General features: G+C 56.4%; 1 protein-coding gene and 1 long non-coding RNA gene across 2 annotated transcripts; one reads left to right on the top strand and one right to left on the bottom strand.

The window, feature by feature from the left end:
* Positions 1-537: 537 nt before the first annotated feature.
* Positions 538-21,267, top strand: EHD1 (EH domain containing 1). The gene is made up of 5 exons (XM_019737842.2): positions 538-1,182; positions 5,061-5,158; positions 15,503-15,915; positions 18,640-18,804; positions 19,191-21,267. Exons 1-5 carry the CDS (start codon positions 779-781, stop codon positions 19,713-19,715), a joined length of 1,605 nt encoding a protein of 534 aa, XP_019593401.1. The 5' UTR covers positions 538-778; the 3' UTR covers positions 19,716-21,267.
* LOC141572286 (uncharacterized) lies at positions 21,082-23,601 on the bottom strand. The gene is made up of 3 exons (XR_012497631.1): positions 23,238-23,601; positions 22,340-22,442; positions 21,082-21,202 (listed from the first exon to the last, which is right to left on the bottom strand). It is a non-coding gene; the product is annotated as an uncharacterized LOC141572286 (long non-coding RNA).
* Between the last annotated feature and the right edge of the window lie 3,336 nt (positions 23,602-26,937).

The raw sequence follows: 26,937 nt of genomic DNA, 5'->3' as shown, positions 1-26,937 counted from the left end.
TCGGAAGTTCAGCTTCCTCTATCTCTTTCTTGCCTCCCCTTCTCCCAAAGCAAAGATGCGGGGATGAGAGGGCGTGGCAGGGCAGCAGGCGCGAGGAGGCGAGGAAGAGCAGAGCAGACGGGAGACGCGCGGCCCCAGGGGACCTCCAAACTTTCCGGGGGTTGAGCCCGTGGGAGGAAGAGGACCGTTCTTGGGGGAACTGCGGGTGGGGCGTGTAGTCAGAAAACTGGAGTGTCTAACTGGGCGTCTCGCGGACGCTGGAAGGCACACTAGCGCCGGGACGTCCTCGCGCCCGGCTGCCGCTTCGCGTCTTCCCAACCGCAGCACTTCCGCGAGCCGGCACCCTAAAGGCGAGGCGAAACAAGGGTGGTTGCCACGGCACCCAGGCCAGGGGCGGGCAGCTGAGCAAGAGGCGCTCGCGAGATTTGCAATCGGCCAATGGGAGGCGGGGGAGGGAGGACGTGGCGCGGAGACCGCGGGCGGGGCTCTTTCCTCCCCCTCCCAATTCCTTGAGTCCTTGCGGCGGCGGCGCACATGCGCGCACCCGAACGGGAGGACGGGCCTTATAAAGGGTTCTCGGTACAGCGCGCCGTCCACTGCGTAGAGGGCGCACCGCGGGCTGTGCCGTGCGCTTGCGCAGTGTGGGCCGCTCCCCGCCCCCTGCCCTGTTGCCCCGCTACCCCTCCGCCTGCCGGCCGGGCCCCGCCTCGGCTTCGCGCCCTCGCCCAGCTCACAGCCTCCGTTCTGCTCCGCAGCAGCCAGCCCCGTCTCCGGCAGCATGTTCAGCTGGGTCAGCAAGGATGCCCGCCGCAAGAAGGAACCGGAGCTCTTCCAGACGGTGGCTGAGGGGCTGCGGCAGCTGTACGCACAGAAGCTGCTGCCCCTGGAGGAGCATTACCGCTTCCACGAGTTCCACTCGCCCGCGCTGGAGGACGCTGACTTCGACAACAAGCCCATGGTGCTGCTCGTGGGCCAGTACAGCACGGGCAAGACCACCTTCATCCGGCACTTGATTGAGCAGGACTTCCCGGGGATGCGCATCGGGCCCGAGCCCACCACAGACTCGTTCATCGCGGTTATGCACGGCCCTACCGAGGGCGTGGTGCCTGGCAACGCTCTCGTCGTGGACCCCCGGCGCCCCTTCCGCAAGCTCAACGCCTTCGGCAACGCCTTCCTCAACAGGTAGCCTCTGGGGACAAGGGGGACGACCAGGGCCCCGACCCCGCACTCGGATCCCGACCCTCCCGCGGTTGCCCCACTCCCTCCTTTGTCTCCGAGGCCCCGGAGAGACCCTCAGCGACCACTCCCTGGAACAGGGTCCCCTGCCGCTTCCCTTAGAAAACCCATCTGGGGCTCTGGGAGTGGGCGTCGTTGGCTTCCCCGACTTCTGTCACCCCCAGAATTTTCTAGATTATCAGTTTAACTCCCAAAGGTCCCAGCCCCACTTCCCTCAGAACCAAGGGTTAGTCTTGTCTCCATCTCCTTCTTCCAGACTGGACGCGCCTAATTCATTCAAACCACCACCCCTCTTCCTTCAAGGGTTTTTCTTAAGTGTCTGGGAAAATATGGTGAAACTTTTAGCCATTCCCTTTGCTAATGTGATGTGTGCTGTGCTGTGCCTCCCCTGGGACCTGTGGTTTTGTGTAGGAGGAACCGGGAGGATGTGCTGTGGCCTGCTGAGTTTGGGGCAGCAGACAGATGGGGTTAGAACTCTCCTCCCCGAGTCTGTGGGTTTCATGAAGCAGCCTCAGGCGGCGTCCCTGGGCCCCCTGAAATGAAATATGATTTGGACCCTGAGTTCCTCTCTAAACTCCATAGGAGTTGCCTTAATCTAGTTGGGCCTCAGTTTCCCCAGTAAAATGGGTGAAATCTGACGTCTCATGATGAGGATAATCCTCCAAGATTCTGTGTTGCTATGAATGAAACGCATTGGCCTCCTCTCTCAGGAGTGCAACAGCCAAAGCTCACTTTCCTCTAAAGGAACTTGGAAGTGCTCGTCAGTGTTCTTAAAATCCCTGCCCCCACCCCCATGGAGCATCCCAGGACTTCACAGAGCTGCCCTCTCTGCCACCTCCCATTCAAGGAGTGGGGCTGGGTACGAGCCTAGGAAAGAATCCTTGATGCTTGCCGTCTAGGTCTCTGCCCTGTATGACCACATTCCTTCTCGGACACTGTCCAGCCGCTCTGCCCAGGGAGCACCAGCTTGCCCCCACCTCCAGGAACAGAGTTGACCTTTAACAGAGAAGACGGGCAGGCTACTGTTGTCATTTTGCCCTTTTCAGGCTTTTAAACTCATTCTCCTGGTGTTTTTTTCCCCCTGTTTCCTCCTCCCCCACCCCCACTCTGGTTCAAGCCGTTGTTTCTCAGTCTAGTTGTGTAGGACACAGCTCCCCCACCCATGCTGGGATTATGAGCCTTGCGCTCCCCCCGGCTGAGGCAGCCAGTTGTCAGTCATCGGTCAGCCACTCATGGCAGCTCATGCCGGCTGCCGGCCGCTCACGCTGGCCACTGTCCGCTCATGGCAGCATGTGGTAGTCCACGGCAGCACACAGCAGCCCACAGCTGCTCACGCTCGCTGCTGCTCCTGGCAGCACAGCATCCTGCAACAGCCCACAGCGGCTCACACCGACCTCCGGCTGCTCACGGCAGCCCAGCTCCAGGGAGAGCTGTTGTTCACAACTTTAGCTGTAGAGGGTGCAGCTCACTGGCCCATGTGGGAATCGAACCGGCGACCTCAGCGTTAGGAGCACAGCGCTCCAACCGCCTGATCCACCGGACCACCCCATTCTCCTGTTTTTTTAGCTGATAGCATTTGTGTGTTAGGGCCAGAGTTGAGTAAAGCTCTTTGGTGAGACTCCTGAAGAGGCGTGGCCCTTTTAGCCTGGAGCCTTCCTCTGGACAGAGGATGCTGGTGTTTTAGAATTATCGTGAATGTACGTAGGGGATTGGCTCAGACTGTTGGCTGGTGGGCGTGGTGCGATCTTGTGGAAAGTTTGGCTGCTATGCTGGGAATTCCAAGCATTATTAGTTCTCTACTTTTATGCAGAACTTTGGGGAGCTAGAAGGAAGGGTAGGTATAGCTCCCTTGACGGTCCTTAGGTCTCCACTTCTGCTTGTGAGAGAAGACCTTTTCTGAAAGGAAAAACGGGCATATGGCCTGTTTTCTGGATTTGGAGACCTAAGGTTTCAGAGCTGGAAGGGATCTTAGCCATCTAGGCAACCCCCATCTCGTGGGTTCAGTAAACCACGGTCCCTGTGCCAGGCCGATTTGTCTGTGGAGCTCACCCAGCAGTGGATGCAGCTCTGATTGTGTGTGCAGCCAGCATGGCTTCTACCCAATACAAAGAGAAAGTCAGGAGTGCTGGGTCCCAGACAGGCACTTTGATGACATTGGTGCCACAGGATGTGACAACCACACTTGTTTCCTTTTTGCCACCACCTTATCCCCAGAAGGTCCCCAAATTCTAATGGCCCTATTGAAAGGGGCCTTGTCAGCCAAAGATGGGGTGGGGCATGGGTTTGCACGGGAACTGAGTCCTGGAGCTGTGTCAGCCTGTGCCTCCCCACTAGCCAGGGCACACAAAGGGGGCTCTTCTCTGGCTGACACAGCCTCTCCCAGCGCCCTTGAAGAGACCCATTGAGTCATGAACTTGCCTTTCCGGCCTTTTCCCCCTAAATGGCTGCTCTAAGATTAAAATCAGATGGAGCAGAGGGAGGCAGGGCATAGTCAGGGTGTCCAAAGATCGTGCTGTGAAAACTCATTGCGTAACCGGTACCACCCCCTTGGAGTTCGAGGTGAAATCTGTGCATCCTTGCTGGTGAGAACATGGGATGGGATGCATCTGTACTGCTTGTACTTTATGTTTTCCACCACACGCCCTGGGCTTTGCAGCGCAATTATTTCTGAGTCCTACAGATGTGAACTTACTCACCAGGCTCATTCGCAAAATATTTCTATGTATGTTACCACCCAGAGCCAATTCTGCTTCAAATCCTTTTAGTTCGGTGTTCTCTCCAGGGACTCCTCCCCTAGCAGGAACCCCAGGTCTGGCACGCACTTAATTACCCACGCACAGCTCTGCTGCTCCATGGGGGAAGATGAGGTCCAATTTAGTGCACCGTGCGGGTCAGCTGGATTTGCTCTGTTGTGTTTGCAGGCCACCTCTCACCCCTGGCCAGCTGCCCCTGGCCTGTGGGCCACTGGTCACTTGGGGGGTGGTGCCAAAAGGGGAAGCTAATCAGCTCAGATTCCTCCCCGCTGTTGGAAAGGCAGCTTTAAGCCTGCGTCCTATAGACAATGGGTCAGTATTTTCTTTGCTCACAATACCTTTTTCAGAGAAGTTTTGAAAGGAGCCTTTTCTGTGTCCAATCAAGAATCTCTGCTATCAGTTGGGACAGCCCCTTGCTGTCCTGGGCTGTTCTAAGTCCAGGGGGATCTTAGGCACGCACAGCTAAGCCCTCACTCAGGGGTTGCCAGCCTGTCTGTGGCTTCATTCTGCCTGGACCAGTTTGGACAGTCAGAGAATGGTGTCTGTACTTGCTTGCTCCACCACCTAGCCTGTGTGGTCCCCCAGCTTTCACTGGCCACCCGCTGCAGTCCCTTCCCCCAAACAGCTGGGTGGACGGCAAGGGCTGGGCCCAGCAGCATTGGGAAAGGACCATCTGTCTTCGGTGTGTGGAAATGTAGACAAGTGGTTGGAAATTTTAACATGGAGCCCCAAGGTTCCAGTGTCACCCTTTTGCTTCCCTTCTGTATTGGAACGGTGGCCTAGGCTCCTTGCAGTTTTCACTAACATGTCAGCAACTTGAGAGCTGAACTCTTGAACTCCGGGGGAGAAGCTAACGTGAGGAAACTGCTGATGCGGGCCAGTTTGAGCTGCTGGTTGGACTCCAGTTAAGAGAACATGTACAGTTTTATGGCCACCCCTGGAAACAAGACGATAGAAAGCCTCCTGTATGTTCCTTGCTTCGGAAAAGGAAGCAGAGGTGACAGTGGAGCATGGACAGCAGCGATGGCCGCGTCCTGACCTCTCTCTCTTCCGGCTCTTGCTCTTGTGCAGGTTCATGTGTGCCCAGCTGCCCAACCCGGTCTTGGACAGCATAAGCATCATTGACACTCCTGGGATCCTGTCTGGAGAGAAACAGCGCATCAGCAGAGGTAACCGGCTGTGACACAGCCCAGGGCTACTTCCATCTGATGTCTGTGACACATATCGCCCGTGAAGTCTGGCCCCGCCCAAATGAGAACCCATTCTCTACTGGTGTTGTGTGTTCATAGTGTTTCGAGGCCTGAGAGGCAGGGGCTGCTTTCTTCCTTGGCTCCCTTTGCTAAGGTTGCAGGAGCCGTCCACAGCCCGTGTTCTGTGGCTTTTGTGGTTTTTAGCCCCTGGGGCATGCTGGGAAGGACAGGATTGGGAGATGGTGCCTGGGGCTGCCTGGGAGGTCACAGGAAATTGCTCAGTATCTGGGCCCAAGAAACCTCAGCCAGTGCTGCTGACTGAACGAGCCCTTGTCCCCCAGGGACTCTTCACACCCGGAAGCTCACACCTTAGTTGGTGTTTAAAAGCTTTGCCTCCCAAAGCCACATACATTGCTGGTGAGTCTTGCAGGCCTGTGAGAGAACAGTTTGCCTCGGGATGTGTTTCAATTTGCTTAAATGGTGGTCAGTAGCGGCTTCCCTGGGTGCTGTGCACGGCGGAAGGTTTTTGTGCTGAGTATTAGTGCACCAGGCCCATTCCACTTGTGTAAACTCCTGGCTCGATTTTGCCAAGATTTTCTGAAGATCTGGTTCAGGACGTGCCTGAACTGGGTTCTAATTTTGCTGTAACTGCCCCCTCCCCCTTTTGTAGAAAGGAGGGGAGCTCGGGACCTGGAGGAACTTGAGGGCAGGAGGGTGATACGTGGCAGACCAGGAGTGAAGCCTGCAGCTGCAAGTGGGAAAATGGGAAAATCAAACTCAGAGAGAGGTTGAGGACAAGTGACCTGTTTGTTTATCATCAGCTTGCAGATCTTCCCAGCTCCACTTTACCTCTGGGTTGTCCAGTATTGGTGAGCTTTGCAGTTGAAGCCAGCAGCCTTCAACTTGACATGTGGTGGGCAGTGTGTCTGCTGTGGCTGGGGGGGCCGGAGGGGTATTCTCAGTGCCGACAAACCTTGCTTCTCTTCTTTTCCAGGCCTATGGGCTCCTTCCTGTCTATATAGGATGGCATCAAAGCATACTGAGCCTGCTTTATCTGTCTCTAGATCTGCCTTAAACTGTTAAGTTGTCTGCCTGTTGATAATGACACTTCTAGGAGTTCAATGGAGCGAATTTGGGGACCCTTTCTACAAAGGCCAGGGCCAGGTTTTCCTTTCTTACTGCTATTGTTCCTACCTGGTTTTAAGAAAATGCCTAATAAGCAAGTCTGGTTATTTGCCTAAGCCAGGCTAGAAAACCAAATTAGTTACTCTTAAAGGGAAAGACCAGCAAAAGGGAATTGATTCTCAATCTGCCTCCAGGGCTGAGCTTTCCTGGAGGGACTCTATAGAGCTGTCTTTGGAATGACCCAGAGGAGTAGGCAAAGGGACTTTGCCCAGTGCTCCCAGCCCCAGTTGATACATACACATCTTTGGATGAGGGACATCAGCTCACGAAAAGAGGCTTAACTTCCCAGAATGCCAAGCTCAGTATGGCCTGCAGAGCTGGGTGGGAGTGAAGGTATTTGAGGGAAAGGGTTTAGGGTTCTTGTGGCCCTGTTGTCCCATGAAAGGAAACTCAGAAATAGCTGTTTTCCACCGGTACTGGGAAGTTCCCCTGTGGGTTGTCTTTGACCCTTTAGCTTGTATCTTTAGAAGCTAGCCATCTGAGAAGTTGGGAGTGTGTGTCTGATACATTATGTACCCAGGCCCTGCCTGCTGGGATGTTGCCCTCCCCTACCTCCCCTTCCCTCTGCTTCCTTTCCGTGTTAGCAAAAAGGCAGGCGGTGGTGTCTAAGCTTGCTCTCTGTGACAGGCACCAGAGCAGTGTCTCCGCGTGCCCTCCAGGCAGACAGGGTGCATTTGATGGGGCCAGGTAGGATGCGGCTGGCAGACGGGCCTTCAGGTTGCCTGAGCAGATGGCAGATACCTGGAGGCAGAGGCAAGCAGAAGACACGGGGCTCCGTTAGTGCTCTGCCTGTGCCTCTCCAGGTGTAGCCCCTCTGGGTCCCTGGGCAGCCATAGAAGGCAGCCCCCCCTCCCGCCCCATCAGGGGCAGGAAGAAGGAGGGTGGCTTACAGATGAGTGCATTGCTGTGATTGGCGAGGTCTTCCTCCTACAAAACAGCAAGACATCAAACTAGCTTTACCTAGACCATGTCTTTCCCTCCATAACCCTGCAGGTCTGGGTTTAAAGTTTTACTAAAAGTTACGAGTTGGGATTTGCTGTGGAATATGTTTGGTGTCAACATGCTGCCAGCAGGAGAAGGGCCATCGTGCAGTACCTCTTAGATGTCCTGGGTGTGGGCTCCAGGGGTGGTGACCACTGGTTGGATGGAAAAGGAGTGGATTTCTCCTCCTTGCAGCCCCACCCATCAGTCATTGCCAAGGTCCCATGTTGCCCTGTCCAGCAGGGGAAGTCAGAGCAGGGCAGCGCGTTCCAGGCTCCCCAGCCACCGCCTCTCTGTTCCCTTTGCTGATAGCATGGAAAGCAGGTGTTTCCCTCTCAGAAAGATAGAGCCAACAGCAACAGAAACCTTGGGGCCCGGGCAAACAGCGTGCATGTCTGTGGTCCACCAGCCTCACTCCCTGGAAATGGAACACCCTTCTGGAAGTTGCATGTACATTAGAGTTGCTAATTACGTTTGCCTCCATTTCCCACCCTATCTGCTGGGCCCCTCCTGACTTTTCCCCCTTTTCCCCATGATCCTCATTGTGTGCAGGAAAGATAAAGTAGGGCCCATGCAGGCCCAGGGAAGTCAGGACACAGCCCAGGCTCTGCGACAGACCCCTAAGAATCACTCCGGGGGTCTCGGGCTGCCCTTCCGTGTGCTAATCTCCTGAATGATTGTAAAGATAGCGTTCTCCTGTGTCAGCAGAGAAGGTGACCTGCCAACAGTGTTCATTCCTGAGTGCTGCCTGTGTGACAGACAAAGGGCATTCCAAAGGGTATCTGGGGCCAGCCAGGCTGATGCCCTGGCTCCCAGGCTGCTGGCTGCCCACAGTCACGTCAGGGTCTTCCCACAGCAGGCGCTCAGCGGAAGCCCCACCACAGGAGTCAGAGACCCTGCCAGTGCACGCCCCTGCCGTTGTCACTGTGTGGCTGCGAGCTGAGCCGGAACTTTTGTGTCTCAGTTTCCCCCTTGGAAGTCATGTCAGCAGGGAAGTGTTGTTTGAACTTGGAGGAGGAGGTTGGAGCCCAGCCAGCCGTGTGCCTGGCTTTCTGCTGACCGTTGCTCCATGGACCCACTCCACATAGTTGTCACAGCAGCTGCACCGCTGAGGAAGCTGCTGCTCTTCAGATGAGGAAACAGGGGCTTAGCAAAGTTGAGTAATTAGCCCAAGATGACACACAGGCTAGCTTGTGTCGGCGCTAGGATTGGAACCCAGCAGAGGCTGTGCTCACCCCGCACTGTCTGAGAAAGGGGGCTCTGGGGTGAAGGAGCCCCTGAGAGCTTGGATCAGACTAGTGCTGACCCTCTTAGCTTATTACTGTGCAGGGCTTCTGAGTGCTCCTAAAATGCTTCTCTCCTGGCCTGAGATCAGAAATGGACCTGAGGGCAATGCTGGAATCTTCTTCCTCTCCCCTCTTCTCTGCTTCCAGCCAGATATTCCCCTCATGGATTGGTACTAGGAGGCCTGGCCAGGGCTTGCTGGTCTCCTGTGTTCTCACTTGCCCTCCAGCTGACTGTCCTGGTTCCCAGACTCCATCCAAGAGCCGGAGCCGGCCTGCTCCTTAATGGTCAGGTACAGCCTCCCCGGCCTGGACCTGGAGCGCTCTGACCCAGAGGTGTCCCTTCCTGCTGACCCTCATGCTGACCACCTCCTGAGATGCCCCACCCCTAAAAGCCCTCCAGGCCAGTGTTTCACCAGGGTTTTTCAGCCCATAGAATGTTCCATGAAGTTGTCCAAAAGCCTTGTTCAGGGCTGAGTGCTGCGTGCCTCCTGGCTTCCCAGCACCCACAACACAGCTAATGACAGAAGGTTCCAGTCCCAGCTCAGTACTTTAGGGGCCAGGGGCCCTCAGGAGTTGCTGCAGCCCCTGGGAGTTGCACTAGTAAAACAGGATAGCAATCCAGTCACTTGTTCTTGTCGGGGGTGCCGGGATGTCCATGTGGAAAGCTCCCGCCCTGGTGCCTGGTGCTCAGATAAAGTGTTTTACAAGTGTCAGCTGTTGAAAATAAAGACACTGGAAAATACAGGAGTTTCCAGACTTTGATGAGGAAGACCTTTTTCTGAGTAACATCCCGAGGAGCTGAGGATTGGGAAGCACTGACTCAGCGGGGTTTCCCTTCGGATTCCAGGTCCTCCGGCCCCCTCACCCCCGCACAGCAACCTCCTGGAAGCCTCCCTCTCGCCAGCGCCCCCTGCTGGTCCCCCCTCCCCCCAGTCCAGCCTGACAGCTTTTGGCCCGGGTTCTCTTTGGGAATGCTGCCGGCTCTGCCTGCCACGGGCGTGGGCCGCTCAGCCCGCGGAGGAGTGGTACCAGCCGGTGCGGGCGCGGGCACCTGTCCGAGGCTGCGAGCCTGGCAGCCGGCTGGGTAGCAGCTGGCCCGAGCGCCTGCACGTTCCGTTTATATTTGGGGTATGAGGCATTCTTCGCAGCGTTAGAGGTGGTCGTTGCCCACACACCCATCTGAATCCGCGCTTCTTGAGTCCAAACTACAAATCCTGTGAGTAAATACTAGCAAACGTTTCCCGAGTGCTTACAGTATGCCAGGCGCCCACTCGATGCTCATAGCAGCCCTGTGAGGACAGACAGCTGCAGAGACGGAGCCTGGCTTGCTAGGGTTATACCGCTGCTTGAGTAGAAGATTCGGGATTAAAATGGGCCTGATTCGAGTCCATCCGTCATCCCCTTGGGCCCCCCAGTCTCTTGTTTTGTTGCTTGTTAGGTCAGGTTTATTGAGGTCTACATTATACATAGTAAAATTCACCCTTTTTCAGTGTACAGCTCTCTGAAGCAGTCATGTAACCACCTCCACAACCAAGTCACCCCAGAAAGTTCCCCGTGTCCCCTTATAGTCACTCCCAGTCCCAGGCAACCTGCTGAGGGTGGTACTTGTCCCTAAAGTTTTGCCTTTTCCAGAATGTTGTAAATGGAATGGTGCAGTATGAAGTTGCGTCTGTCTGCTTTCCCTTCGCCTGTGCTTTGGAGCTTCGTCATGTAATCGAGTGTCAGCGGTTTGCTGCTTCTGTTGCTGTGTTGTCCCGTCCTGTGGGTGCACCGTCATTTGTTATCCGTTCACCTGTTGAAGAGTATTTGGGTTTCCAGTTGGAGGCAGTTTTGAATAAAGCTGCTATAAACATTTGTGTACAGTGCGAATTTTGATTTTAATTTCTCTTAGATAGACACCTCGTTTTCTTGGAACTACCTAGGCGTGGAGAGGCCCCTTTCACCTAATAACCACTGGGCTGTACTGGATAAATCCTTGTCTTTAGCTTAAGGAAGCGCAGGCACAAGTCCTCACAGTGTCGATTCTCAGCCCTTTAATCTCTGTTTTGCTCTCCTGGGCCCAGCACAAACGAGTTGGAAACGTGTGATGGAGAGCTATGGCAAGAAATATCCAGGCCCACGCAGCTTGAATGGCAGGAAACAGAAGTTGATTGGAGACAAACCCTCTATTGTTCGTGTTCTAGAAACTTGGAATATTTGAAGCAGCTTTTCCCCCAGCTGCTGGAACTACCTGTGTCTGGAGGGTGCTAGCGTAGGGCGAGGATGCGTCCTCGGTGCTGGACGGCGCGAAGCGTGACTTGTCAGGAAGGCAGACCCAGTGAGGAGGCAGCAGAAGGGCCCGGAGGGGGCTCCGTGGGAACGGAGCTGAGGTGAGAAGCACGCTTCGGCCTCCTGTCCACACGGCCAGCGTGCTCACTCCCCTGAGACCGAACACAGCCTGATCGGCTCAGCCTTTCTGTTCTCTTCCCCCACCCCCAGGACTCTGTGCATTGGGGTGGGGGTGTTAAAAGGCACAGAACATAAGACTTAACCATTTTTAAGTGTGCATTTCTGTGGCATTAAGTACATTCACGTTGTATCAATATCACTGCCATCCATCTCCATGACTTTTTCATCATTTACAACTGAAATTCTGTCCCCTTTAAACGCTAACCCCCCATTCCCCCTTCCCCTAGTTCCTGACAACCAGCATTCTGCTTTCTGTCTCTATGGATTTGACTTCTCTAGGGACCTCCTGTACATGGAATCCTGCAGTATTTGTCCTTTGTGACTGGCTTATTTCAATATTTCATAATGTCTTCAAGGCCCAGAACTTTCTGAGCCAGAGCATGTCCCTTCTCAGAGATGGCCTGGCGCTTACTTGTGCTGCAGGGTCAGCCTTTTCTTTCTATGATGCCTGTGTCCTTCATGGGTTACCGGTGTTGGCGCTGTCACTCCTGCAGACAAAGCTCTAGCTTGGCTCCCCCGTCTCTGGGGGTGGGGACAGTTTTCTCTTTGACCCAGGACACTGGGACTTCCCACTTTTGCTGCGGAATTGCTGGGCATCAGATGGTGGCTGACGCCTGATTCAGTGACTAACTGTACCCTATCACTGAGGCTGACCTCTAGTGTGTCCCAAAGCCTGAAGGCTCACTGCCTTGGACAGTGCTGGGTGCGTAGAGGTGGGGCACAGGCAAGCTCATCCCTGTACTTGTCACCTGCCTCAGATCTCCAGGCTCAATGGTGGCTGTGGCCGCCGGGCCAGTTGCATGGACTTGATGCGCTCGACGCTGCAGCTTGGGTCTAGCCCTTAGTGCCAGGTGAGGCCGAGTGAGGCGTAGGTGGGCTGAGGGGCCCTGGGTGGGCCTGGCAGTGGCTGCCGCCACCTGGTTGTCCATGGTTATACACCTATGACGACATCACACAAGCCTGAGTGTTGAGACCTTTTCGTGACCTGTGAGTGGACTTGGCCAGCCACTGTGTCTCCCTCACCAAAAGTGTGAGCGTTTTCCATAATAAACAGGAAATTTTATTCACCTGCAAAATAATGAACTTAGCTCTGTTGGCTCCGTTGAGGTGTTGGTGAGTAATTGGGTGTGCAGTGGGGGGCCACTCAGCTCTGGCTGGGGGCTTGGCGACCTGTAGGCAGTGACTGATGCCTCACTTCTCCTTCCTCCTCTGTTCTGTCTCTTTCCCGTTGGGGGAGGGGGAGTAAGGCCACATGGGTGGAGTGTGGGGGTGACCTCAGCTCCCTGCTCTGTCCTCACTCCTGGGCCAAAGCTAACTTGGGCTCGAGCCCAGCCCGTCAGGGCGCCCCTATTCCCAGCGCTTTTTGCTTTGGCATCGCCGCCTTCCCAGCTGTGTGACTCTGTAGTCGTATGAACTTGTGTTGGTCTGAGGACAAACAGTTCGATGAGGGGAGATGTTGGGCTTCATTTTTGCAGAGAGGGAGCCGTGGTTCAGCACTGAGTCATCACTTTGCAGCGCTGACCTGCCATTCCCAGAACCGGCCATATAAGGCGCTGGCGGGGTGGCCCAGGCAGGCTTTGCTGCCTCCCAGATGGGTGCGGGCCACCGTTCCCTGCCGCTTCCCTCAGCCTGATCCTGAGCCTTCCTTTCTGGTTTTCTGCTGACTGCTTCCTCTGGACGGCCTCTTCGTGGCTCTAGCAGCCAGTGCATGGTGTCTGGGGTCCTCGGGGGCTTGAACTTTGGAACCAGCACCCTGTGAGGTGGCTGACGACTATCACAGCAGTGGCCTGGCACTTGCTCCATGCCCTGCCACACTGAGCACGGGGAATCTGGTAGTCCTGCCGTGGGGCTACCAGAAGGCTGCCCGGGCCTCCAGAAGGCTGATTGCTCCCCTGCCCAGGCTCAAGTTCAGAGTCACAGTGGCTGTGCTGTCCCCAGCTCCACCTCTCCTCCACCCTGTTAAGAAACCCCGGTGTGCTGGGGTGGGAGAAGGTTGCACATTTCTGCCCTGGAGAGGCTGCCATGCTAAGTGGACAGAAGCAGCGGATTTGGGGTCTTCCTTAAGTTTCGGTGTCTTGCCATAAGGGTGAAAGCTGGCCTCTGGCCTCAGAGCCAGGCCTAACATTTGTTGCTCTTATTTCCTGAGCAGTGATGCAATCTCAGGCTGCTTGTCCCTTGTTCCAGTGCGCCTTGTCACCTCTCCCCTCGCTTGTGCTTCGTCCGACTCACGGGAGTCATTCCAGTGCCCGGCCCTGTGCTGGGAGCCCGACGTCACCTCATGTGACCCTCCCATGATCTTAGGAGGAGGAATGGGTTTTTAAATTTCACAGATGAAGAATGTGTAACTCAGAAGTTCAGAACGTAAGGTCACAGTCAGTGGCTAGAGCTGGGAGTTGAATCCAGAGCTGTCTTATTTAAAAGTCCGTGTTCTTTCTGAGTGTCCGAGTGTGGGGAGAGGCTGAGAACACTGCTGCGTTTAGGCACACAACAACTCTGAAACAAACTTGAACCTGGGGGGGGCCTGTCAGCCAGAATGTTTATCTAACCAGGCAGGGCTTTACCCCCAGGCACAGCCCCTAGTGTTCACTGTTTATCTTAAAACCCTGGTGGAGGGGGTCAGGTGCCCGGGCTGTGGGCTTGCATTCAGCCCAGGGGCTTGGCAGGCCGGGGAGCAGCCAAGTACCACCGCTGTGATGAGTGATTCCGCAGGTTCCTTTCGAGAGGGACGGAGAGGGCTGCCCTCCACGTGGCACTGTAGGTCGCTCTGGGCCTTTTCTCGACATTTTGTCCTTTTCTTTGGTCTTCACCTCTACCTACTACTTTTCTGTCCCCGCAGTCTAGAGAATGCATGTCTGGATCCCCACGTGGCCCCAGGTTGGGAGTACAGGAGCAGGCTGTGAGGCGAGGAGATGGGTTGGTCCCGTTTCTGGGCTGTGTCCTCAGCTCCTCTCTATAGAGTGGTTTCTCTGCTTATTCTCCAGAGCCTGACTGAGCTCTGGAAAGGACTCAGTGGTGCCTGAGAAGGCCAGTCTATATTTGGTGGCCTGTGGGTAGTGTGTGAAGACCAAGGAGACAGAGCCCAGGGACAGGGAGGCTTGCCCAGAATCACCCAGGCAGGAAATAGCAGCGCAGGGGCTGGGACCCAGGATTTCCAAAGACTCTTAGGCCATTGTTTCCACATGGGTTCCGACCTTTTCTTAGGATTCCTGAAAGGTGAGAAACAGTTTTCATTTCTTCTGGGGGCAGCGGAAGAAATGGAAACATTTTGAAGGGCATAATTGTAAAACAGAATACAAATTAAACCACCATTACAGAAACCCCAAGATCCACTGGCTTAAATCAGACAGCCGATAGTTTCTGTAAAAAATAGCCGTCCAAGGCCATCCTGGACGTGCAGCCTTCGTCTCTGAACCCAAGTAGCCACTCCAGCTCCTGTCATCCCATGTGCATTCCAGTTCTCAGGAAAGCGAGAAGGACAAAGGGGGCTCATACTCTTTTTCCTGTTCATTTCAGCTGCCAGAAAGCTGGGGGGGTGGGGGGTGGTGAATCCAGCTGAGACTAGACAGTTCTGTTATTAAAGGGAGAATTCCAGTCGGCAGTCTCTGCCACAAATGGCACTGTTCACCAGAGGACCTTCACTGGTCGGTGGGAACCAGTACTGAATGGAGCAGAGAGCTGGAGTTCAGTCAGCTGCGTTTAAGACCTGGAGAAGGAAGTGGTTTGTCGCACTTCATAGGCTCGTTGTAGAGCAGACGTTAGCAAACTCTTTCTGAGGGGTCAGAGAGGTAATATTTTCGGCTTGCAGGCCTTATGGTTTCTGTCGCAACAACTGAACTCTGCCGTTGTAGACAGAAGCAGCCATAGGCAGTACAGCTGAGGGTGGCTATTCCAGTATAAGTTTGTTTATAGAAACAGGTGGTGGGCCAGATTTGGCCCCCAAGCTGTAGTTTCCAGCCCCTGTTGTAGAAAATAAATGAGATTCCTGCAGAACGGGGAGCTTGGTGTGTAAGCACTGGACAGATAGCAACCACAGGTAGTGTTGCCATTATTGGTTGTCTCTGCTGTGCCCGGGCACCTGGGTGGCAGCTGGCAGCCGCACCTGCGTCTGCCCTCACCGCATGGTGCTGAGCCACGCTGCTGGGGTCTCCTCCTTACTCCTGCCGTAGTCTGACCCACTTTAGAGCGTGGGCTCTGTGACTTCCTTTGCATTATTTATTTTCTAAGCACCTCTTAATGCCAGGTGCTGCATGGGTGAGGGCGCTCCCATGGTGGGTACAGAAATGGAGATGACCCTGCCCTCAGGGTGCTGTGCTGTGCACGTGAATACATTCTGGAAATTTAAATGACCCCAGGCAGAGAGGTACTAGGCCAAGTCAGAGCCGTCGGGCCCCTGGGGCCCCGGGCTCACCCTGTCTTCCCGCAGGGTACGACTTCGCAGCGGTCCTGGAGTGGTTCGCCGAGCGCGTGGACCGTATCATCCTGCTCTTCGACGCCCACAAGCTGGACATCTCAGACGAGTTCTCGGAGGTCATCAAGGCCCTCAAGAACCACGAGGACAAGATCCGCGTGGTGCTGAACAAGGCCGACCAGATCGAGACGCAGCAGCTGATGCGGGTGTACGGGGCCCTCATGTGGTCCCTGGGGAAGATCATCAACACCCCCGAGGTGGTCAGGGTCTACATCGGCTCCTTCTGGTCCCACCCACTCCTCATCCCTGACAACCGCAAGCTCTTCGAGGCCGAGGAGCAGGACCTCTTTAAAGACATCCAGTCTCTGCCCCGGAACGCAGCGCTCAGGAAGCTTAATGACCTGATCAAGAGGGCGCGGCTGGCTAAGGTAGACTGGGGGGCGGGGTCTGCTGCTGGGCTCCGCGTAGGGGGCGCTGGGACTGGCTAAGGTAGACTGGGGGCGGGGCCTGCTGCTGGGCTCGGCGTAGGGGGCGCTGGGACTGGCTAAGGTAGACTGGGGGCGGGGCCTGCTGCTGGGCTCGGCGTAGGGGGCGCTGGGACTGGCTAAGGTAGACTGGGGGCGGGGCCTGCTGCTGGGCTGGCTGAAGGGGGCCTCAGGGTTGGTCTGCCTTTTGGAATGCCCCAGACCAATCCCTGCAGACCCCTGGCCACACCCGCACTGTGCTGTGTCTGAACCAGTCCTCTCTTTGCACCTGGGGGCGCAGCCTTTTCTTAACTGAGATTCTTAATGCATATAAACCCCAAACTGGAAGGTACCACTGTAACAGTGGACAGCCTGGGGAGTGGGAGTGGCTGAAGGTGCAGTTCAAGGCCTCCTGGGCTTCCCTCCCAGCTCTGTTGAGCACCAAGGTACACTCAGCACGTGCTGGGCGCTGGGACTGACAGGTCCCCAGCCTTTTAGCACTGGCCAGCGTCTGGGGGAAAGCAGAACACAGAAGGAAAAACAAAGCACGATTTATTGGTAGTGTCTTGGGGAGAACACAGCCTGCTGCAGAAGCAGACCACTGGGGAGCTATCCTGGTGGGTGGGCCAAACTGGGGGCAGGGATCTCTGGTGGGAGCTGATGCTTAAGCCAGGATAGGAAGCTAGTGGAAAGATAGGGTGCGAGCCTGTGGGCCCAGAGAGAACGCTGGGTGGCTTCAGCCCCCAGAGGCCTTGTAGAACCATCCCTACCCCTCCATGGAAGCATGGTGCCCACTGGCATCTGCAGGAAGCATCTGAATTGCTCTCGAGTTTGGACTCTCAGTGCCTGGCCGAGCACTTCAATGAGACCCTGGGGTGGCTGGGGCTGAAAATGAAGGTTAATGCCACCAGTGGACCCTTCAGGCACAGAGGAACAGAACGTGTTCCCTGAGGGCATCTGATTTTGAATACTGCCAAGTCTTGAACCTGCCCAGGTAAGTTTTCAGGCCAGGTCAATGCACACGTGAGGATCACGCACCATCATGGCACAGAGCTTGGCTGTCAGCCCGGGCTGGTCAGTGATGGCAGCCAGCAGAGTCCCTTGTGCAAAACGGCCACGGACAGCAGGGGTGACGCAGAGGAGTGGGAAGGTATTCTGTGAGTGTTACGGCTTCGGCGAAGGCCAGTGAAACAGCCACTGCAGGCTCCTGAGTATCGTAGAACTGAGGAATGGTGCCTCCTCTCTGGGAGACAGGCTCTGTCCTGGGAGCCAAGGGGGACCCCGAGGGCCATGCCTCCGGGGAGACTACTATGGACAGAACACAGTGGCCCAGGCCACCCCACACCATCTTGAAGCCTGGGGTCAGGGAGCATGTACCCTGACTAATGGGAACTGACCCTTCATCCTTTCCCCCCGGGCGGTCTCCACCCTGGTTATCCAGAGTGCTCATGGACCAGCAGGTCGGAGCTTGCTAGAAGGTAGGTTCTCAGGCCCCACGTCTGCCCTGCTGAACCAGAGTCTGCATTTGTACGTAATCTCAATGATTTGTATGCATAACGAGGTTGCAGAAGCCTGCTCTGGAGACTACAGGGCTGCACTTTTTTCTAGATATTTCACCTCTAGAACCTTCCTGGTGAGTGGAGCTGGTTCAAAGAAAGGAACCCATAAGGAAACCCGAGTAACTGGCTCCTGGCCTGAGGGAAGGACTGAGGGATATCCTGAGCCCAAAAGGGACCAGGTAGTGAATGGAGAAGAGACCATTCCGGCCCCTGCGCAGGCCACAGGGAAGGGCAGCTCCCCTCTCCCTGCCCAGCCCCTCTCCTGGCAGGGTCGCCAGTGCTCTGGCCCAGCCTCCTTCCGGGACAGAACAAAGGGCAGACTTTGGTCCCTGCCTGTTCATTTACAGAAGTGGTGTGTAATCGCCTGGCCCTTGGGCATATTGAGTCACCATGCTTGGGAAACCCCGTGGTCTCCAAACTTGCCCCCCACCTGCTGGTCCGAGACCATTTCCTTTTCCTGGAGTGAGTGGCTCTCTCTGCGCCAATTCATGCTGGCCTGTGATGGGCAGAGTGGTGGCTGCACTCTGTGACAGGCCTGCTTCCCTCAGGCAGTTCTCAGCTAGGCCCTGGCCCAGGGCTGACGGGGCCATGCCAGTGGAAGGGATTTGATGGGGTGGAGTCTGGGGGTGGGGGCGAGGCAGGCTGGCTGGCTGCAGCCCTCCGTGACTGGACATTGCTTGGCAAGGCAGAGGATTTGGAGGGCTGGTGCCCTTGGAGGGTTGCCAGCATTACTGGCTGGCTGTGGGGGAAATGAAGGGTGTGCCGCCTTGAATTGGCAAGTGCCTAAGCAAGGTATTAAAGCTAAGATAAAGTTCGAAACATCTGGGGAAAGCCTTGTGGAATTTTTCTAATCCTTAGTCATCCCTGGGACTGTCATGATGATAAAGTGGCGCATAACTCAGGCCATGTTGGAGATTTGTCACCTGGTCATCAGTGTCCACACGTTTGCATATGCAGGACGGTGGGGCCCTGCACCTCTGCTGCGGGGGTGGGGGGCCGTGTGCAGAAACTAAGACCATGGGCTTTGGAGTTTTTCTGGCCTCCCGGGCTATAATCCCAGCTTTCTGGGGCTACACTCCTGACAAGGTGTCCAGGAAGCCCCTGACGTCTGCCCCTCCCGTCTCCACAGGTCCACGCCTACATCATCAGCTCCCTCAAGAAGGAGATGCCCAACGTCTTTGGTAAAGAGAGCAAAAAGAAAGAGCTGGTGAACAACCTGGGAGAGATCTACGCAAAGATCGAGCGGGAGCATCAGATCTCCGCCGGCGACTTCCCCAGCCTTCGCAAGATGCAGGTACAGCCGTCCCAGCTGGTGGCCCCAGTGGTTCTCCAGGGGGCGAGGCTTCCCAAAGTGGAAGCAGCTGCACCCCACCCAAATTGGAGACATTGACCCGGGTCCTGACACTGGGAGGGGAATGTGGTGAGTCAGCCTGGGTGGCGGGGGGAGGACGGGTTGCCCGGCACGCTGGCCTCATCCCACAGCCCTGCGAAGGAGAACTGCTTTTGCCTCTGATGCACAGATTGGGGAGCCAAGGCCCAGCGGGTTAACTGAGTTGCCCGAGCTCTTAAGCAGCTGTGACTCGGAACCCGCTTTCTCTTGGGAACCCTTGCTTTGCCCACTCCGCCTGGAGTCCGGGAGGGGCCTGACCCACCCTTCGCCTTCCTGCCCGCCCGCCACAGGAACTCCTACAGACCCAGGACTTCAGCAAGTTCCAGGCCTTGAAGCCCAAGCTGCTGGACACAGTGGACGACATGCTGGCCAACGACATCGCCCGGCTGATGGTGATGGTGCGCCAGGAGGAGTCCCTGATGCCCTCCCAGGTCGTGAAGGGGGGCGCCTTCGACGGCACCATGAACGGGCCCTTCGGGCACGGCTACGGCGAGGGGGCCGGTGAAGGCATTGACGACATTGAGTGGGTGGTGGGTAAGGACAAGCCCACCTATGACGAGATCTTCTACACGCTGTCGCCCGTCAACGGCAAGATCACGGGTGCCAATGCCAAGAGGGAGATGGTGAAGTCCAAGCTGCCCAACACGGTGCTGGGCAAGATCTGGAAGCTGGCCGACGTGGACAAGGACGGGCTGCTGGACGACGAGGAGTTCGCCCTGGCCAACCACCTCATCAAAGTCAAGCTGGAGGGCCACGAGCTGCCCACCGACCTGCCCCCACACCTGATCCCACCCTCCAAGCGGAGGCTCGAGTGACCACCCAGCAGACACTGGGGGGAGGGGAAGGGGCACCAGTTCTCAAGGTCCATAAAGACTGAGTGGCTGTTTCCTCAGCTCTTGGAAAGGAAAACCACCATCTTTCTTTTCAAGCTGTTCCTGGGCCCAGCAGGGGAGGCAGGGGTCATACTCGTATGTGAATGATGGAATTTTATGCACAAGAACTATGGATATTTTTAATATATAACGTTAGAGGCAGCCTTCTTTCTTGCCTCCTCCTCCGTCTGACAGGCCCACGCCCACTCGCACAGTCTGCCTTCCGCATCCTTGCCCCCTGCTCTGGCTGTGCAGCATGTACTGCCACTGTGGCCGCTCCCAGCACACCCCTTCTGGCATTGCTGGGCCCTTGGGCCATGTGTAGACAGAAACGACCCGATCGCATTGGTTTGTGAGCTGCCTGTTGCTTCTCTGGGCCGTTGACTTCCTCTGTGCTCCCAGATTCAGGTTCTTGTGCCTCCCTCTGCCCTGCGACCCCTGTGCACAGAGCCTACTCTTTGCTCTCAGACCCTCCCACCCTTCACTCAGCAGTCACAGAAGCGAGGCCCTGCTCCCTTTTGGGGGCTGCGGTGGGGGGTGGGTGTGTGTAAGAATCGCCTTGCAGAAAAACATATAAGCTACTTTTGGTTTTGTAAGTGACACCTTTTATACTTGACCGAATTTTTCAGTAACTTCCTAACCACTTGTTCAGAAGCTGTGATTTTTGTCTCCTTTCCCACACTCCAACCAGGGGGCAGCTCTACCCAGGAGCCATTAGACGGTGCATACAGAGCTCACCCCGCCAGGGACCCCAGAGGTGTGTTTCCTGCTGCACCCTCTGACTTTCCTGGAACATTGTGGTATACCTCTCTGCGCCACCCTTGAGTGGGTGGGTGGTGGGTCCCCATGAACCTGGGATGGCTCGGTGCTCCAGCCCCAGTCTAGTGGCCAGACAGAGACCCTACCCTCTGTCACCAGTCCTTACCCTCTGTCGTCCCCCTTCAATTCCCATGGAAGCCCTCCCCTACCTTCTTCCCCTGAGTAAAGGAGGGCGGCACGTGACTTGGATGCCCTTCAAACAAGCCCCTCCCCAGGCTGAGCAATAAACCTGAGCCAGCGAGCAGCCAGTTCAGGCCGCCTTACTGTTCTGCCTTGGCCAGGCTGTCCCAGGACAGCCTCGGGAGCATGGCCGTGCTCGCTGGCCAGTGGTTCCCGCCAAGGCCAGAGCCAATCGCAGAGCCACTGGCAGGGGGAGCAGGCTTCCCACCAAGCACGCCCACAGAGGTCTCAGGGACTCCACTGACCTCTTCGACCCCTGCCCACGCTCCCAGTGCTGCTCTCCGGGCCTCTGTCCATTGGGTCTGAGTGGCAGGAACTGGCCTGGTTACGTTCAGCCGGCCTCTGCCCAACATTCCATATGGTATTAGGTGAGGATGGGGGCGCTTCGTCGCGAATTCAGTTTCAGGTGCCAGTGGCTTATCCATGCGCACCTATGGGAAGAAAAAGCAACTAAGACAAGAATTTTTCTTGCATTAAAAAAAGTCATTGTGTTGAAGCTGGCTTCTGGTGCTTCGTTGTCTCCCAGGGGCCTGCTCCCCACAGTGCCTGCTGGGGAGCTGGCAGAGCACTGTGGGGGCCAAGATGCCACCAGGGACAGAGTGGCAAGCCTGCTGGGGTGAGGTGGCAGGGACTGCCTTCCTGGTCACACTCAGCTCTGTGGCAGCTACGACCTCCTCGCAATAGAGTGAAGCCTGCAAATGAGGCTGACAAACCCTTTGCGCTGGGTGGGAGCTGAACAGTAGTTTGTTTGAGGAGAGGGTGGGGTGAAGAATTTGGGAGAACCTCTGCTGACACGACTATGCTACCTGCCCTGGGGTCAGGGAGAAGGTACCTGCCTTGTACGATCTTCACAGCATCTCTTCCAACCTGGGCCCCACCCTCGCCGTGGACAGACAGGTGGGCGCCCATGGGGCTCCTGGCACTGGGAGGGGTTGACTGGGCTGGGTGCTAGCTAGCCCCAGGGCGGTTTAGAGACAGCGAAGCTTGTACTCAGACTGTACAGACCAGCCAAAGTACAATTACTAAAGGTGGGGCCAAACGTCACAGATAGGGGAAGGGATACTTTGTACCAGCAGAGGGGAGGGTGACAAACTGGGAACTGGTGTGCCAAGGAAGGGATCAGCCGTGTGCAAGCAGGGTGGAGCGTGCTCCGGGCACACTTGTGGCAGAAGACAGTATATGAACCGGTGCTTGCGGGTTCTGAGGGCCAGGTTGTGTGTGCCAGCTCGCATGGCAAGCATCTGGTCTGATGGCCGGTATTTGATCGCCAGCCTTCCTGGTGCCACGAGGAGGTACCAGCTCACGGTTTTCCCTGTGCTGGGTGTACCTTGACCCTCATGACCAGGCGAGTCAGTGTTCTTCCCATTTCACAGCCGAGAACCTGAGACTCAAGACGGCTTGAAGAACAGGTACTCAGGATGAGATTCAAACCCGGTCTGCCCGACTCCAGGGTGTGAGGCCCACCGGGTCTCTAATCCAAAGTAAGTCTTCAAAGGAAAAACAAAGTTCACAGCTCACACCCCCACCACCAAAGTCTGCAGCTGTAGATTCAGATTTGAGAAACTCACGTGGAACATTAAATGCTGTCACTCCAGGCAGGAGGCCTGAAGGCTTGGCGCAGCCCCTCAAATTTCCAGGGGTCACTCAAGAGGTGGAATATGCTTGTTCAAGCTGTGAACGCACCACGAAAACAGAACTTAGGAGTTCTCATGGAAGGTGAGAGAAGCACTACCTGGCCAGCTCTGCCTCCTCTGAGTCCACCACACGGGGGCTTTGCTGCACACCCCACACCCGGGGTGGCAGGGTGGGGGGTGAACGCCCTAAGGCTGCCTGCCCCAGGAAGTGAGGGCTGATCTGAGAGTGAGGCTTGAAGGAGAGGCCGAGGACAGGTGTCTGCCCCCCTCATGCCCCAGAGCTCAGGCCTCTGGTTTGAGTTTTACAGGCTGGAGAATCCTCTACCGGCTGTGATGGGAACTTAGGGAGGGCCAGTGTTTGTGGACAAAGGTGTGGCCACCCTGGGGATAGCACCCGCTCCTCACCCCCTGCCCAACTCCCTAGCTGGCTGGGATGCTGGGTGAAAGGCACCCCCTTCAGAGGCTGGGCACAAGGCAGCTGATTCCACCCAGCACCCAGAGCTCCTTCAGGAAGAGGCCTCTGGGACCATCTGCCCATGTGGCACCTCAGAGCCCAGGACCCAGGAAGCAAGGGGCCCAGCCACTGCTTCTGAGCCCCGACACAGCAGCTCTGAGGTGCCGTGTGAGATCTCATCAGAATAAGCATTTCTTTTGCTCCTTAGTAAACAAAAATGTTACCATGAATCTATTATGTCAAATGGGGTGGTCGCAGAACTTGCCCAAGGCCACCAGTCTGTGACAGGGTTAAGACACCCAGCCACCAGTTCTGCCCCTCAGCATTTGAACCACACAGCACAGGTCTCAGGTAGACAGGCAGGGGTTCGAATCCTACCTGTGCCACTCACTGGGACTGCTGTCCTCTCCCCTCCTGAATCTGTTTCCTCACGCGCCAAATGCAGACAGGAATCCCTGCTTCATAGGGGCAGGGCCCCTAGGGTGCCTGATTCGAGAGGCCACCTTTGCCGAGCACCCCAGGGCAATTGGTCAGGGTAGGGGTAAGGGTCGGTGAGGGGAGCCCAGCACCCCACCCAAATCACAGAATAAAGAAAGCAGGACCCACCCTTCCCCGAAGCAGCTCACAGACTTGGTGGCGCCCTTGGGCCAGAGAGGTGGTGTCCAGGGGGCTTGGGCCTGGCTTCCTGTGCGCCCAGAGGGATTGCTAATGATAAAACCACATGGGGCTGCAGCCTTTGTGGAGCGTGGGAGCCCCTATGGCGTGTTGGAGCAGTACAGAGAAGGTTTTTGGAAGAAAAGCCAGGATGATGAAATCACCATATGTCTACTCATTTGGGACTTTGGACTTTTTAGAGGACACAACACTGGTGTGCTGGGGTGAGCGGGGAAGTGGGCCTGTGGGGCTGCCAAGGACTAGTTTGGGGAGTGAGACCCCTGAACCCCACGATGTCCACCAGCCCTCCCCAAAAGCCAGCCCAATAGACACACTCTTAAATAAAACCTGGAACCTGAGCAGCAATGCAGCTCCCCCAACCTTCAATGACATGCTCTTCGTAGAGACAGCTCCAGTGACTGCTGGTGGCTGTCCCATGTACCATTTGCCCTTCACACCTGAGCTGGGGCAGTTCTCCATTGTGTACAGACAGCAGCCCAGAAAGAAGTGACCTGCCCAAGGCCACACACCTGGTCGGCAGCAGGCAGGGCTGTGTGACCCCACAGCCAGCCTGTCCTCGTTCCCTGGCTCCGTGAGGCAGGAGTAGGGCACGGAACTTCTCATGTGGCCAAGGTCAGGGTGGCCGGCCATTCTAAGTAGCGCTGCAGGACCATCTGCTGAGAGTGGCTTCCCGAGGCAGGACTGGGAGAGCATTGGGGCTGAATCTCCACCTTGGGGCAGAGGAACCACAGCTCCGAAGGCCTAAGATGTGGCTGTGGATGTGACAGACCCCTGAGCCTGCCTCTGTGTGGGCCACACCCAGACCCAGAGAGCTATGCTCTGGGGGTCAAAAAACCGGGGTCCCTGCCACTCCCTTGCACTGGCCTCTCACCTTCCCCTCTTTGGGGTCCCCCACTTATCTGAACCACCCTCTGTCTGCTAGGCCTGGGTCGTTGAACTGACCGTTTCTTTTTCTCACCATCCAAGGCCCTTCACAGAAGCCTACATCAAGGCCACCTCAGCCTGGCCTTTCTCTGGCCCCTGTCCCCAGTGTCTGGGGCCATATGCTGCCCTTCTGCTGCCAGGCACTGGCCTAGGTCTGGAACCTGGGGAAGGAGCTCCAGGCTCATACCACCCACCTCCCACCTCCCCAGCCTGCCAGTATTAATCTGTTAAGGGAGGGTAATAATAACTCCCTCTGGCAGGGCCCTTGTGAAGACGGCAGATCTGCAGTCACTTTGAAATGTGAAGGACCACAGGAATGAAGGTGCACTCACCATGATCCGCTACCCCCAGGGCTCAGTGAGACCTGGTGCCAGCACCTCAATACCAAAGGGGCTGGGAGGGGAGAGCCGGTGCCCCTGCACTTGGGTGAGCCTCCAGGAAGCAGTGAAGAGAGGAGTGCGAATGAGGAGGCAATGGGAAGGTGGATGGTGGAGGTGTGCTCAGACTCCTTCACCTGCTGAGCTGCCCCCAAGCTGGGCCAGGATCTCTGCCGCATGCAGGGCTCCCTGGGATGAGGCCTGTGCATCCCTGGTGGTCTAACACGGGATCAGAGAACAGAACTGAGGGGGCAAAGTAGGACCAAGTCTAGGAGCTGTTTCTGAGGGCAGGGCTGGCGGACTGGCTGCTTGTTGAGGCTGAAACAGGGGTTCAGGTACAGCCTGAATCTTGAAGGGTTTTCTGACCTTGGAGTTGCAAATGAGAACGCAGGGAACTGACCTCCTTTTACAGACAAGGAAACTGAGGCTTGGAACAGGATGTGACAAAAATGAATACAGGACCAAATAGAATCAAGTACCAGATGGCTGGGCAGTGCCTAGGGCCAAATATGTTCTGCCCTATGCAGACCACGGTGGGTCTCAGATTTTGCTGTTTGGAACTCAGTTTCCCCTCTGCTGTATTATGGGGGATGGAGTCTGAAAGGCCAGGGGTGGACTTGTCTGAGAACTCAGCGTTCAGAGAGGCTAAGGGACTTGCTTAAGGTCACACAGAGTAAACCAGGACCCAGAGGCCTCACCAGTTGGTCCTTGATTACTGACTCCTTGAGCCCGTGGTGTGCGGGGGGGGGGGGGGGGGATCAGGGTGTCCAAGAGGGGCAGCAAGGAATGGCCCATCTTCCCACCCAGAAGCCTCTCCCTACCCCTAGTTTCCTAGGAGAGGGGTTTGGGCTTGTCCTGAGTACCGGGCCCTCCTCTGGTCTCTGGCGCCCTCTTGTGGCCTCCGAGGGCACGAACCCTCCTGTGGGCCCCACCCCTGCCCTGCCCCCGAAAGGAGGACCCAGAATGCATCAGGTGAGAACCACGAGGGCTCAACCACACCGTTCCAACCCCCTCACAAGAGACACAGAGTCGGTGATGGGATCCCCAGATTTGGGTTTGAATCCTGGCTCCCTTCCCTCATCTGATTTGGGTGACACATCCCGTCTCGGTTTCCGCATTTCACAGACCGTGGGCAAGTCTCAGAGGAGAGATCAAATGGGAGACCCCTGAGAAAGCCCCAGGGCGGCTACAGATGCTCAGTTCAGCTTCACGGACATCCACAGGGCGCCTCCTCCTTCAAGGTGACCCTGTCGGGACTCAAGGAGGTCCCCGCGGAGGGAGGAAGGCAATCCCCAAAGAGATCTTTTTTAATGGAAGAACTTGTTGTCTAAGGCCACTAAAACCCCCACCTTTTGATCCTTCCTCTTGGATAGAACCACAGTCCCATGGCATCTGGTCCAGTCCAGCTGGAGACAGCTGGGCAGAAATCAGAAATACTATTGGACAGAGCCAGCCCCTTCCCTCCCCCCGACCTCCTCCAATCCAGCTGGGACCTCTCCTGGTCTTTTAAGATCCTGGCCGGCCTCAGGCCCTGCTCCCGCCCAGGCTTTAAAAGCCTGTAGTGCAGTTACCAATGCAGCCCCATTGCAGGGTCTAGCTGCAGGACCTCCTCACCCTCAGCCCCCCACAATTTGTCTTTGTTTTTCCCCAAGTCTCAGTGTATCCATCTGCCAAATGGGTGTAACCATCCCTGTCTCAGCTACTTGTCTCCCAGGTCGGCTGTACGATACAAATAAAATGAAATCAGAAACTAGCGAGTTTTTTGGAGAAGGGTGCCAAGCGCAGTCGATATCCCGGGGAGAGAGTGGACTACAATTCCCATCCGGCTCCGGGGCCGCGGGCGTACCCAGCCCCTCTCCCTGAACTGGGGGAGAGGGCGGCCACGGGGCAAGGAAAGTTGCAGTACCCCAGGCATCCCCCCCCCCCAGGTTAGGAGCTGGCGAGAACCCAGATAGGGCTGTGTTTGGGACCGCGCGGGGGTCTAGGTGGCCTTTCCGGTCTCCCTGGGACCACCCCGCCTTCCCCCTCCCCGCCCAGGAGATAGTGTTGTTCGGGACCCGCCCCCCCACTTCCTGGCCAAGGGTTGGCCCCGCCCCAGCGCG

The sequence above is a fragment of the Rhinolophus sinicus genome, linkage group LG06 (assembly GCF_036562045.2).
Source record: "Rhinolophus sinicus isolate RSC01 linkage group LG06, ASM3656204v1, whole genome shotgun sequence".
Classification (NCBI taxonomy): domain Eukaryota; kingdom Metazoa; phylum Chordata; class Mammalia; order Chiroptera; family Rhinolophidae; genus Rhinolophus; species Rhinolophus sinicus.
Note: the sequence above shows the minus strand (reverse complement) of the source record. Positions and strands in the feature narration are given on the sequence as shown.

What these genes read in the sequence shown, in the direction of transcription:
- EHD1 (XM_019737842.2), top strand. Translation starts at nt 779, where the DNA reads ATGTTCAGCTGGGTCAGCAAGGATGCCCGCCGCAAGAAGGAACCGGAG. An exon ending in GAAACAGCGCATCAGCAGAG is followed by an intron (nt 5,159 to 15,502) that starts GTAACCGGCTGT and finishes GTCTTCCCGCAG; the next exon opens with GGTACGACTTCGCAGCGGTC. An exon ending in CCAGCCTTCGCAAGATGCAG is followed by an intron (nt 18,805 to 19,190) that starts GTACAGCCGTCC and finishes CGCCCGCCACAG; the next exon opens with GAACTCCTACAGACCCAGGA.